At 38.7% G+C, this 14,667-nt stretch overlaps 1 protein-coding gene across 1 annotated transcript in view; it reads left to right on the forward strand.

The window, feature by feature from the left end:
* Positions 1-14,667, forward strand: part of LOC306887012 (triple functional domain protein-like) — a gene marked incomplete at its 5' end in the record, with an annotated part of 146,471 nt that overhangs the window by 104,887 nt on the left and 26,917 nt on the right. The window contains 7 exons of the mRNA XM_079444468.1: positions 2,142-2,234; positions 4,077-4,188; positions 4,279-4,469; positions 4,601-4,702; positions 5,602-5,741; positions 5,931-6,030; positions 8,246-8,489. Of these exons, the coding sequence (XP_079300594.1) occupies positions 2,142-2,234; positions 4,077-4,188; positions 4,279-4,469; positions 4,601-4,702; positions 5,602-5,741; positions 5,931-6,030; positions 8,246-8,489 (982 nt within the window). The remainder of the gene's footprint in view (positions 1-2,141; positions 2,235-4,076; positions 4,189-4,278; positions 4,470-4,600; positions 4,703-5,601; positions 5,742-5,930; positions 6,031-8,245; positions 8,490-14,667) is intronic.

Consider the following 14,667-nt stretch of genomic DNA (forward strand, 5'->3'; position numbering starts at 1 on the left):
GATTGTGTGTAAGGACATAACAATTCTGCGATAGTATTCCTTCTACACATTTTAATCAAGGACGTTCCATTTATTTATTCAGATTATGTAAGACTTTTTGTGTGTATTTGACAAATATATATTTGTTTATATGAATATGTATGTGACATTGTGTATTTGTGGTAGTATTAGTGTGTGTGTATTAATGTGTATATCAGTGGCGTGCGGTGGTGTTTTAAAATGAGGAGGTGTGTGTGTGTGTGTGTGTGTGTGTGTGTGTGTGTCCCTGTTACACTTAATTGTCGCATTTTCCTGGATAAATAAATATTACATAAAAAAGAGAACAAATATAATTATATTTTGTATTTTATTAATATTATTTTTTATTTAAATCATTTTAATTCTAATTATAGATTTCATAGTGTTTTTATGCATTTTTATATTTATTCCTATATAATAACTGAAGGCAGTAACAATTTTAACAATATTCTGGAAACAATAAGGTTTCATTAGTTAACTACTTTAGTTAACATGAACTAAGAATAAACAATAGCCTACTTCTACAGCATTTATTAATCTTAGTTATATGAATATGAATTTCAACATTTACTAATGCATTATTCAAATCAAAAGTTGTGTTTGTTAACATTAGTTTATGCATTGTGAACTAACAATGAACTGTATTTGTATTAACTAACGTATAAGCTACAAAGATTAATAGGCTAAATACTATAATAATAAATGTTAATTGTTTGTTCATGTTATATTAAATGACACCTTATTGTAAAATGTTACCATTATTTTTTATTTGTGAACAGTTCAGTTGTTCTTTTTAATAGTCCACTTATTTTCGGGTCATCATCGTCATAAAAGCAGTGTAAACACTGCCACAGACATGAAGATATATCTTTCATTTCATCACACTGAATACTCACTCAAAACTGACGCAGTCATCACGTTTTCAGACCATTTCAAGTTTTTTTGAGGTGACACAAAGCAGTGGTATCTAAGCAGTTGTTTACTTACTTTATAATTAGTCAATAACGCCATCATTTCCTTCATTCATGCGAGAGCTCGCACGAAAACAAGAGGCGGGATTTATCGCAGGAACCAATCACATCCGATCATATGTAATTATAGCGCTATGGAGGCATTGCCTCCTCTCACGTGACTTTCATCCAGGGAGCGTGGTTGGATCCAGATCTAACTCCTCCCATCTGCCTATACCTAAACCTACCCATCTCCACCCCCTGATCCCTAAACCTACCCATCTCCACCCCCTGATCCCCCTGATCCCTAAACCCACCCCATCTCCACCCCCTGATCCCTAAACCCACCCCATCTCCACCCCTAAACCTATCCATCTCCACCGCTAAGCCTACCAATCTCCACCCCCTAGATGTGGATCCAACTACGCCCCCTGGATGTTGTGGACTGCAGCAAGCCCTACTTGCACGCTTTAGGGTTTCTGTTTTAAGTGTAGTATAGACCGAAGGGAGGCAAGCCTCCGCTGTAACTTTACCTGCGGGTGTCGCTGTTGGACATCGTTACTTTATAAAAAAACGAGTGACTTTTATACTTTTAATGCCATATTTAGTGATATTTGCAATTTATGTTTGTAATATCGATTATTTTCTCATCCAATTTTTTGAGGAGACACTGCCTCCCTTGCCTTCTCGGAGGAAACGCCCCTGGTGTATATTTATTGTAATGCATGTGTGTATGTGTATGTGTATGTGTGGTGTGGTGTGTGGGGTGGGTGTGTGTGTGTGTGTGTGTGTGTGTGTGTGTGTGTGTGTGTGTGTGAATGTATGACTCCTGTGGTCTGTTAATCATTTCTGTTCTTGAACTGGTAGGTGGAGGTCATAGAGAGAGGGCACTTCCTGTGTGTCTGGGGGTGGGTGGGAGACCAGTGATGCCTCACTTTTAAACTGTTGCCAGGCAATCAGACAAGACGGACTCTTCTTTCAGGGCTGAGCACTGATGAATGACTGTAGCCTTGAGATCCGCTTTTGCAAAATTGCTATCAAGAAGCTATTAAGAATTAAAAAGATAAGGATAAGTGGTTACTGGTTGTTTGACAGCATGTTTAAGGTGTTTGTGTGAAATAAATTTTTTGTTTTGAGTAAAAGACTTAAGTGTGCTTTACTGTATGTTTACAGGAAATCCAACAGAGACACAGACTGGCTAATTCCATTTCATCATACCTTATTAAACCAGTTCAGAGGATCACCAAGTATCAGCTTCTCCTGAAGGTATGTGTACTACAATGCATTAAATAAACTCAGCGCGGTTCAGGTTCTTCATTATACAAAAAACAATTAATAATCAGATTTTAGCACAGACTTAAAAAGACCAGATACAAACTAAACATGCACAACACAAAGACAGCACTGAGCCAACACAAACTCAGCACAGTAACTACAGTACAGACCTTACCCAAAACCAGCACAGACTAAAATAAAGATCCTTCACAATACATGCACAAATTAAGCACAGACCTACTACAAAACCTGCAAATAAAATCAGTGTGAACTAGCTCCTGCTCAGGACCAGGTCAGAACCAGCTTATAGCCAGCCCAGGACCAACTTAAACCAGCTCATGACCAACTTAGGACCATCTTAAACCAGCTCAAACCATCTGCCATGCTTCATAACATACCTGACCAGCATATGCAGGTTTTGTCAACAGGGAACAGAGATCCACCACAAACCTAGCACAGATTAAACATAAAACCACCACAGACCCAGCACAGACTAAGCCTAGAACTGTCACAAACCCAAGACGGTCTTAACACAGACCCCGCACAGACTAAACCTAGAGCTGTCACAAACCCAACACAGACTAAACACAGACCCAGCACAGACTAAACCTAGAACTATCACAAACCCAACACAGACTAAACATAGACCCAGCACAGACTAAACCTAGAACTATCATAGACACCGCACAGACTAAACCTAGAAATATCACAAATCCAACACAGACTAAACACAGACCCAGCACAGACTAAACCTAGAACTATCACAAACCCAGCACAGACTAAACATAGACCCAGCACAGACTAAACCTAGAACTATCACACACTAAACCTAGAAATATGACAAATCCAACACAGACTAAACACAGACCCAGCACAGACTAAACCTAGAAATATCACAAATCCAACACAGACTAAACACAGACCCAGCACAGACTAAAACTAGAACTATCACAAACCCAGCGCGAACCAAACATAGAACCATCACAGACTAAACCTAGAACTATCATAGACACCGCACAGACTAAACCTAGAAATATCACAAATCCAACACAGACTAAACACAGACCCAGCACAGACTAAACCTAGAACTATCACAAACCCAACACAGACTAAACATAGACCCAGCACAGACTAAACCTAGAACTATCACACACTAAACCTAGAAATATCACAAATCCAACACAGACTAAACACAGACCCAGCACAGACTAAACCTAGAAATATCACAAATCCAACACAGACTAAACATAGACCCAGCACAGACTAAACCTAGAACTATCACACACTAAACCTAGAAATATCACAAACCCAACACAGACTAAACATAGACCCAGCACAGACTAAACCTAGAAATATCACAAATCCAACACAGACTAAACACAGACCCAGCACAGACTAAAACTAGAACTATCACAAACCCAGCGCGAACCAAACATAGAACCATCACAAACACAGCATAGACTAACACAGACCCAGCACAGACTAATCACTGAACCATAACAAACCCAGTTAACATAAAACCATCACAGAATACAAACCCAGAACAGACCAACCTTTGAACTGTCACAAACCTAACACAGACTAAACACAGAACCATCACATACCCAGCAAAGACCCAACATGAACCAATCACAGAACAAGAATGGTCGGGCACAAATTCACCACAGACCCCAAAAAATCCAAATTAAACTAAACACACCTTACCCTAGCCAAAATGCGGGTCCAAAAGGTAAATTAAGGTTTTAATATGTTATTACAAAATCCAAATTAAAGCACAAAATCTTCAATGTATATCTTCAGATGTAAAAGTGCAATTGTTATGTTTGTTTATAGGAACTATTGACGTGTTGTGAGGAGGGTAAAGGAGAAATTAAAGATGGCCTGGAGGTTATGCTTAGTGTGCCCAAAAAAGCTAATGATGCTATGCACCTCAGCATGCTGGAGGGTGAGTAACAAACATACACACACAGACACAGCTTGCTAAACCAAACCCAGTCCTTCTTCTTTGTTCAACCTCTCTTTCCTTTTTGCCCAGGTTTTGATGAGAACATTGAATCTCAGGGTGAGTTGATTCTGCAGGAGTCATTCCAGGTTTGGGATCCAAAGACTCTGATTCGTAAGGGCAGAGAGCGGCACCTCTTCCTTTTTGAGATGTCTCTCATCTTCAGCAAGGACGTCAAAGACTCCAACGGAAGGAGCAAGTACCTTTACAAGAGCAAGCTCATGGTATGGGTTTTACTTTAATTTTGTTTAATTGTTTAAATAAAGAAATGCTTGCTTATCGGGTTACGGATGGCCATACTTTATAAAAGACTGAATTATTTCATGTTTGATCTATGATTTTTTACTCTGCCTAGACCTTAGAACTAGGAGTTACTGAACATGTGGAAGGAGATCCATGTAAATTTGCACTCTGGGTTGGACGGACACCTACCTCAGACAACAAAGTAGTCCTAAAGGTATGATTCACATTCCAAATTGATACTTCATCCAATGTTTTTTTTTTCAGTACAGCTGTCACTTATTTTTGGCTTCTAATAAATGTTTCCTTTTCTTTCAAGTTTATTTTTATCTAAACATTGCTAACTGGCACAGCATACAAGCATGTAGCATTACTGAAAAGTTGCCCCTGATTTGAAATCAAATGGATTTTTCTATTAGTCTTTGTTATAAAATAAAAAGTATCATTCATCTGAGGATCCTTGAAATAGATCACATGAGTGGATATGTCTTCAGGTTTTGAATTTTCAAGTACTGTAGCTCTGGCTTGGCTTATTCCATTATATGAAATTACTTGTAAGCATTTCAAATAACCACTTATGTAACTTGTGTCTCTGAATGGTTGCCCTTCATCTCTGAAGACGACATTGAATCATGTAATGACTCATATGCCATTCTATATGTTCTCACATGTAAATAGACAGACACATGGATGCAAAATGGATTCTCTCATGTTTGCAATTGTAGCCTGGCTAATTATTAAACATAGTTTTCACCGATTTTACTTATGTAATCTGCGGTATTAGCGAGTGAAAAGTAGAATGGGAATTGATTTTATCCTTTGGGAACTGACTGAATCATTGATTGAGATTCTTTGACAGGTTTCTAGGGGCCTTAAAGGAAAGTACATTGAGAAGTAGAGCATCTTCTTATATTTTGATAAAAGATTAGAAACACTTTTATGTGCATAGTTAGACCAGGAACATATTAAGTAGGTAAACAGTGTTTGACTTCATTTGAACTCTGATTGCATTATTTTTGCCACAGATCTATAGGCTTTGTCAACTCCAATTGCTATTTATGACTGTTGTGTAAATTGAGGTTCATTAATATTTTGTTGTGTTCAATGCATCCCCAGGCTTCATGTATTGAAAACAAACAGGATTGGATTAAACATGTACGTGAAGTTATCCAGGAGCGTACCATCCATTTACGGGGGGCACTCAAAGAGCCAATCCACATTCCCAAAGCCACTGCAACCAAACACAAGGGCAAACGGTACGTTAACAACTCGCATCAATCCAAATCAATAAGCATGTATGAACCTCTGGATCTAAGAATGTTAACACAGATGAAACAAGTTTTATGTATATCAGTATCTTGTCTCTGTCATTGACTGTCTAACCAGGTTGGCTTTTCCTTGGTCAATTTACACTTTTGAATGATATATATTATATTGAATAACAGGGACAGAGAGGACCTAGACAGTCAGGGTGATGCAAGCAGTCAGCCAGACACCATCTCCATCGCCTCCCGCACCTCCCAGAACACTCTGGATAGCGACAAGGTGAGTGTGAAAATCTGTCGACCTAAGTCTAATGTTTAAACCTTAAAACCGCATATCGTACAATCACTGGTGAGGATTCTATGACTAAATGAGTTTACATGCCATGCTTGTGCCATCTGTGTGGTTGGACCCATTATTGCTGCTTGAAGCTATATTCCATTATAGGTGTTTCATATCAGATGAATGAGCATTCATTTGAAGCACTTCATGGTTACATCTTGTTCTGTTCCAAAGATTTAAAGAAGCAAATCTTGTTCCTGCCCCTAAATTTACCCTCTTCTTTAGAGATAATACTGAGCTGCTGGAAAATCTGTCAAATGTACATGAGCAAAAAAACATTTGCTTCATTCATCTCTGTCAAGGCTATCTCAGACAAAAGGCTGCGCCACACTGGCTTGTGTTCAAGAAACAGGCTACACCTACAATTGAACTGATTTTAATTATGAATCAAATCTTAAAGAACAGTTGATTCCAGGCATTAGTTTTTAGAGACAATGGGCAAATCTTCAAATGGGGCCACTTTCACTACTTCTTGACAAATGATTTTGGTTTGATTATGGGGATTTTTTATTTGAATGGATGAATGAATAAATGTTGGATTGTTTCTAAATAAAATAAAAAATCTCAGAATAGAACCCGTGTCATAACACTTTAACAGTAATAAAGCTACTCATTATCATTATCTTAAAATTAATTACAATTCTGTCACTATGCAAATGACTCGTCAGTGGCGAGGTGGTAATCACAGCATTATTAGGGACATTGTGTTGTCAAGTTGTTTGTCAAGTGACATTTATTCAGAAATCATTAGAATATTAAGTAAAGATCATGATCCATGAAGATATAATGTTCCATAAATATGTCAAAAAATTTTTGATTAGTAATATGCATTGCTATCCTCATTTGGACAACTTTTGATTTTTTTCAAAATTTAGATTTTTTTTTTGCACCCTCAGATTCCAGTTGTATCTCGGCCAGATATTGTCCTATCCTAACAAACCATACAGCAATGGAAAGCTTGTTTATTCAGATGATGTATAAATCTAAATTTCAGAAAATTGACCCTTGGTTTTGTGGTCCAGGGTCACATATGGATGAATGTTAAAAATTAGTAACTAAAGCAGTAAAATTCTTTATAGAGAATTATATTCTTTATAAATAAAAAACTTTTTATGTAACAGAAAATCTCTCCTAATTGAATATGAAATTAGCCGTACAAGAAGTTTGGACACAGTGGCGTGGCGTCCAGTAGTTCCAACATTCAATGAACCTGATTACCAACAGACGTAATGAAGGCTCCTCATTGGGGAACGTTTGTTGCTTGGGTTGCTTTGGATTTAGCAGCACAGACGCTTGTCTTCCCACACAGTCAGTGCTCTCCTCTCACACGCCTTCACACATGTGCATGTTTTTGTCACCGATATGTATTGCAAGCCTCCTACAGCAACACACGTTACTTGCTGATACTCTCCGATCTAAACACACTTGGACATCTTAGTCCTTCTCTGTCTTCTCTTCCATGTCGGTCCCTTCCCCGTCTCTTTGTGACATACACAAACACATCAAGAGTCACTAAATTCACTCATTTACCCTGATGACCCCACACAAAGGCTCACTGTTTTAGGCATCTTAACGCACACAGAGCCCTCTCAGTTCACAGTGAGGTGAAAAGGTGAAGCTCTCAGAAGCGGACGAGTTCCTGCACGTCACTTCTAATGAGTATTAATTTGCCTCCTGCTCCTTTAAATCTTGGCACATTGTGTCCGTCTCTGCCTCCTCTCCCTTCCTCCTGCCAGGCGTCACTCCTTCAGACTGATTCCATCTCCGTGGCAATGCAAGGATGTGTACGCAGCCTTCAACCGCCTGCCACTTTACCTCACTGGAGTTCTGAACTGTAGATGAGATTCATTTTGATAAGACACGGTTATTCAGCGCTCTGTCTTCCAGATTGAAGGATATGGCATTGTCGGAAATGTTTTTTTTTGACCCAGACCATTCTTCTGTGTGATGTTTCCTGCATAAGGACGTACCAGGGGGTGTTGTTTTGGTAGAAACATGGCATGTAAAGGTTCAGGGTCAGTGGCTCGCCTTTTGAGCTCATTGGCAATGCCACATTACCAGTGGGTATGTTCGTTATGCCTCTTTTTTTGTCACGTTTGTTGTCTTTATCGCATGTATTTGAATTTGTAATGTGACTTTATGCCTTCCTTCACAGTTGTCCGGTGGTTCAGAGTTGACGGTGGTCATCCACGACTTCATGGCCAGTAATGGATCAGAGTTGACTGTACGCAGAGGTCAGACAGTGGAGCTGGTAGAAAGGCCCCAGGACAAGCCCGACTGGTGTCTGGTTCGCACCACTGACCGTTCACCTGCCCAGGAGGGCCTGGTTCCCAGCTCTATGCTTTGCATCGCCCATTCCCGAAGTAGCATGGAGATGGAGGGCATTTTCAACCATAAAGGTAAGATGGACAGCTTTCCTGGGTTAGATTCGATTGGACTGAATTTACTTAAAGGTTTTGGGGTTTTTTTGGATGTTCATGCTGGTCCGTCCTAGATATGGGGTCAGATCAAAATGGGTTCAGGATTTAGAATGGCGTTTATTTAGGTTTACACTTCCCAGAGGCTGCACTACTTGAATTGTTCTGTGTTTCGAGTTTGTGAGGTCCTGAGAATCTGGAATAGTGTTTGATGTTCCTCTCCAGTCATGGGAAGAGCTTCTGTGTAAATGCTTGAGGGATTACTCAAAGACACGTCAACACACGCGTCTGGGGTTTCCAGCTGGTCCTTTGTGTAAGAGTTGTTAAGTAACCACCTTTGACTCGATAGGAATCTCAGCTTTTTAATGAATCTGTGTTGGTAGCATTTTAAAAATCATTTAATTTTTATTGAATACTTCGAGGATTGATTTTTAGTTAAAATAATTATGGATACAGATTTCTAGCTGTGTGCAATCTTAAACATGAAATAAACAAACCAAAATTAAATCGGATTATCCTAATATGGGTGCCAGACATTGTGTGTTTTCCCTGTTGTGTGGAGGAATGGTTTAAAGCTGTGGACAGGTGTGTGTCTGCTCTTGACTCACCCTGAACCCAAATAAAATTTTAATTGCAGTCCAGCTTTGCTCTTTGTTGTTAGGGTTGAAGTGTGTTGAGCATGCAGTAACCATGGTGATGGGCTGTGTCAGGTGATGAACAGGGTTGCCAGGCTGCTGGGGATTTCCCTGCTAGGACCGTATCCATGTACACAGGACAGTTAATGTGATCTTGTGATTTCGGTCATGCAATTAAAACAAGCCATTTTGTAAACAATAATACATAAGTTTGGGGTCAGTGTTTATTTTTCAAAGAAATTAGTGCTTTTATTCAGCAAGGTGATCAAAAGTGACAGTACAGACATTCAAATGTATTTAAAGGTCCCATGGCATGTTTTTACATTTACATTGAGTTCCCTTAGCCTGACTATGGTCCCCCAGTGGCTAGAAATGGCGATAGGTGTAAACCGAGCCCTGGGTATCCTGCTTCGCCTTTGAGAAAATGAAAGCTCAGATGGCCCAATCTGGAATCTTCCCCTTATGTCGTCATACGGGGAAAAGTTACCTCCCCTTTCTCTGCTTTGCCCGCCCATGAGAAAATGAGCTACGACCATGCGAGAAGAGCGAGAGACATCATGGCTTGCAAACGAGCGAAGCATTGTTTTTTGGCACTTCAGATCTGTTCTACTCTATGAACTGTCACATACTGTAATACAACTGAATGCCCAATAAAGCTGTTCACATTTACATATTTTCTGTTGTCATACATAAAACAAGTATAATTAGTAAACACGACCAATTAATAATACATGTTAACCCTGAATCACTCTCACTATACTCCTTAAATCCTGATTTATAACCGCGACATCGTCTGATAAAATCAATATACATCTAACTTACACTAAAAAGCGACTATATGCAGTGGTTTTGGCTACATTACTGTTTTGCGTCTAAGTAATAAACTGCGCATATTAACAGACATCATTATGCATATTAACAGACATCATTATCATCAAACATTATGTTCATATTTATGAGAGTTTTAAGTCGCTAGGTTTGTTAGTATGTACCCGTTATGGGAAAAAAGCCACCAAAAGGGTCTGAAAGATACTAAATATTGTGCTAAAGTCGCACTCGTGTGTGTGAGACGCGGGAGCTGATGGCAGCGGGCGGTGGGTATTGTTGCGGTCCGCCCAGGTAAAGTCTATGTGTGGGAAACACTGACCATATCCAGACACAATATTTTAAACTAACCATTTGCAGACGTCCTGCTGTAGCCGCTGAGTTGCAACTTCTTCATCTGGTTCTTCTCCATCCGGATCAGATTCTGGGTCAAACTGAAAAGCTTGAAGGACTGCGTGTCTATGAGCCATTGCCATACATCCACTGTCAACATTAGCGCATGGTACCGTGGCGACACACACCCACCCTCCACCTTGCCCCGCCTCTCTCCTCATCATTAGCATTTAAAGTTATAGACACAGAAATGGCATGTCTTAAGGAAAGCTCATTGTGGGACTGGCTCATAGTGGCTGAAATTCTGCACAAAGGCTGAATTTCGGGAACAAGACTTCAGATACAGTACTAGGGACCACTTAGGCCTATATAAAAGCATCCAAAAAACAGCATGTCATGGGACCTTTAAAATAAAAAAGAAAGTGCTGTTCTTATAAGCTTCATATTCATCAGAATCATTATTATATTAAAATAGAAAATGTTATTTTAGATTGTAATATTATTTTACAATATTGCAGTTTTTACAGCATTAATTTTCAAATAATTTTAATAAAAAAATTAAATTAAGGTTGGACCTTATTGACACTTTATCAGACCTCTTTACTTTTTGTTTGCATATGGGCAGATCTCGGGCTCTGCTGTAAAAATAAATAAGTAAAAAATATTTAATAAATAAAAAATTCGATATGACACAGTGGTGTCGCGGTTCAGTATGTTGTCAATACGGGGAGTGGGGGGGGGGGGGGTTGCTTTCATCACAATGTTGGAAATATTTCTGTTTTAAACCATGAAGGCGAGTCAATGGATATCACTTAAGAAACGTGCAAACTTTGCGCAAGAGTTGTGCCAATCTCAATCAGTTCACCACGCAGAAAGTGAAAGTAAAAATGGAATGACGGAGCTCTCGGCATCTGACGCCTCATATTCCGTCAGAGACGACGAGAGACAAATCTACTTCAACATATGTTGATAACGCTATAGCTAACTGTTTTAATTTATTTTTTACATTTATTTATTTATCTTGTTGCCCGTAGCGTACATAGTGAAAAGAAAAAAGAAAAAAAAAAAAGAGAAGAAACGGATTTTGTGTTAAACAGGTTGTTTTTGAAAGTCAATGCTTGAAATTTTTAAAGCTTTTTATTTCATTGATTTTTGTTGATGACTGTAGTATTCATATTTTAAATATAGGCCTATAAATAATTGTATAATAGACCTGTTTTAAAACATTTTATCTTTTGTTATTCTCAGCATCAGTTATGCGGTAATATTGCGGGGCAAATTAACGGTAGGCTAATTTTAGTTTAATAATAAAATGTAATAATAAGGTAACTTCATAATAATAATAGGTCTAATAAAAATAAGAATGTGACAGGCCTACATTAATTGGAAATCCTCTTAATATTGCCAATAACTATCCCTGGCTAGCATCGATACAAAATCATTGTCTTTCGATGTAACCCAGCAAGAGCAGGTTATCGCAGGGGGCCTTTGGCAGTGCATGCCCTGCGTGCCCCTCCACTAGATGGCACGTTGCCTGTTACGTCATTTAGGCAGCCTTGTTGAGTGCAGTGGCATTGAGAACATTATATTTCACACACTTTCAGCTCTTTTATTTTCCAAATGTAATAGGATTAGTCCAACGAATCGTTCGGTTTGTAATGAGTAATGGGATTTTACTAAATTGTGGATGGTTGGCTGTAAAATATTGTTTGGTTTGGTCAATGTTTATATTGGAACAGTAGAAACAATATTCTGTTAAAAAATGCATATGGTCCATTTTAATTTCATGCAATATTTAAGGTTTTAATGATATAAAAAATAAATTTTTGCATATGAACACATGTAGGATGAGTCAGCATAATTCATTTTGGAACTTTCTTATTGTTAACATGTGTTAACAAACATATAAGGAATTTCATACGGCTGTAGTACATCTAGAAATACATTTGTTCGTCAGTTCCCTGTGATCAAGGATGTGTAACATGGAATTCATGGTGGTTAGTCACTGCTTTTGAAAACTCTGAATGGACCATGCTTTGTGACAAAGACTTGATTACAAAGGAAGAGCATGTGGTAAAATTAAGAATGTCACCAGGCAAAGATTTTTGAGGTCACCCACACAAGGATGACTGGGCAGCATCTGAGAGAAGATCATTAGTGTGTGCAGGGTGTGGTGTTCAGTTTGGGAAATTTTGGGAAGTTACTGAAACTGACTTATTTTTACCTCATGATGTAGAAAGAAAATGCTGCTCAAATGTTGTCACAAAACGTATCTATCTATCTATCTATCTATCTATCTATCTATCTATCTATCTATCTATCTATCTATCTATCTATCTATCTATCTATCTATCTATCTATCTATCTATCTATCTATCTATCTATCTATCTATCTATCTATCTATCTATCTATCTGTCTGTCTGTCCGTCCGTCCATATCTGTCTATCTGTCTGTCTGTCTGTCTGTCTGTCTATATATGTCTGTCTGTCTATATCTGTCTGTCCGTCTGTCTGTCTATATCTATCTGTCCGTCTGTCTGCCCGTCTGTCTATATCTATCTGTCCGTCTGTCTGTCCGTCTGTCTATATCTATCTGTCCGTCTGTCTGTCCGTCTGTCTATATCTATCTGTCTGTCTATATCTGTCTGTCCGTCTGTCTGTCTATATCTATCTGTCCGTCTGTCTATATCTGTCTGTCTGTCTATATCTGTGTGTCCGTCTGTCTATATCTATCTGTCCGTCTGTCTGTCCGTCTGTCTATATCTATCTGTCCGTCTGTCTATATCTATCTGTCCGTCTGTCTATATCTATCTGTCCGTCTGTCTGTCCGTCTGTCTATGTCTATCTGTCCGTCTGTCTGTCTGTCCGTCTGTCTATATCTATCTGTCCGTCTGTCTATATCTATCTGTCCGTCTGTCTATATCTATCTGTCCGTCTGTCTATATCTATCTGTCCGTCTGTCTGTCCGTCTGTCTATATCTATCTGTCCGTCTGTCTGTCCGTCTGTCTATATCTATCTGTCCGTCTGTCTATATCTATCTGTCCGTCTGTCCGTCTGTCTATATCTATCTGTCTATATCTATCTGTCCGTCTGTCTATATCTATCTGTACGTCTGTCTGTCTGTCTGTCTATATCTGTCTGTCCGTCTGTCTGTCTATATCTATCTGTCCGTCTGTCTGTCTATATCTATCTGTCCGTCTGTCTGTCTATATCTATCTGTCCGTCTGTCTGTCTATATCTATCTGTCCGTCTGTCTATATCTATCTGTCTGTCTGTCTGTCTATTAAAGAGATAATCAATGAAAAGCTTGTAAAGTGATATAACAGTAGTTACAAAAAATATCAACATCATTAGTTTCAATATGACTGAGTTAAAAGGACACATACCTGTCATTTGTGTCCGTTTTATGACATCATTACAAGTATACAAGCACCTTTCCTTTAGCAGAGGTCATGAGAAATGTCAAACAGCCAGTTCTCTTACAGCAAGGACAATCTGTATTTATAGAATGTGAAATAGGAACCGTCATAACTCACGATGGCCAGTGTATTCAACCTCTTCAAATTGCTGCCCAGACTATTTTGTTCGCTGAAATGTTCAAGGTGCAACGTGTCCAGAGGGGCTGAAAGAAATCAAACTTTTAGGCTACCATGAGACCAGAGCAGAATCTTCAGTAGAATGTTGATTAGTTCTGGCATAAGCAGTTACAGATCTGCGTATGTGTGTGTGTATGTATAGCAAAGGAAGCAGTTTGACTGGCCACAGACCAGCTACTGTTAAGCAGCCAAAGACGCTTAAACAGGGAGATCTTTGTAGCCATCCGCACCGGTGCAGCCTGTAAGAGAGGCAGCCATTTGTGTAGGTGATTATAGATGCAGTTGTTTGTATAGTTTACTTGATTTTCATGCGGTGACCTGATATTTGCCAAGCCTGCCAGTCGTACTGTACACTTTAAAACTGTCATTTACGACTGAGATGTATTATTACTGTGCTCCCAATGAAAAATGCTGAAAATGTTCGAACAGATCAAAGCTTAACTGATGTTGTTGTGCTGAATGCCATCATCCACATGGCATTTTCAGCAATCTTCACACAAAAGAATCTAAAATATCTGTATCGCCATTATTTTTCAAAAGGTTTATTGTTTTTTTTTTGTTTTTTGAGATGTTAATCATCTAACTTTGTGAATCCCAGAAAGCCAACCAAGAATCATACCAGATTTCCTGGGAAAGTCATTGAAATGAATGCAAAAGTGACAGTGCCACCTATAAAATGAAAAGTGTGTAAATTGATATACTGTTAAAGGTAAATGTAATGAAAATCTAGGCTAAAATTTGGTGGCAAGATGAAATACAAAGTGCAAAAA

This window comes from Barbus barbus (assembly GCF_936440315.1).
Source record: "Barbus barbus genome assembly, chromosome: 21".
In the NCBI taxonomy this organism is placed as follows: domain Eukaryota; kingdom Metazoa; phylum Chordata; class Actinopteri; order Cypriniformes; family Cyprinidae; genus Barbus; species Barbus barbus.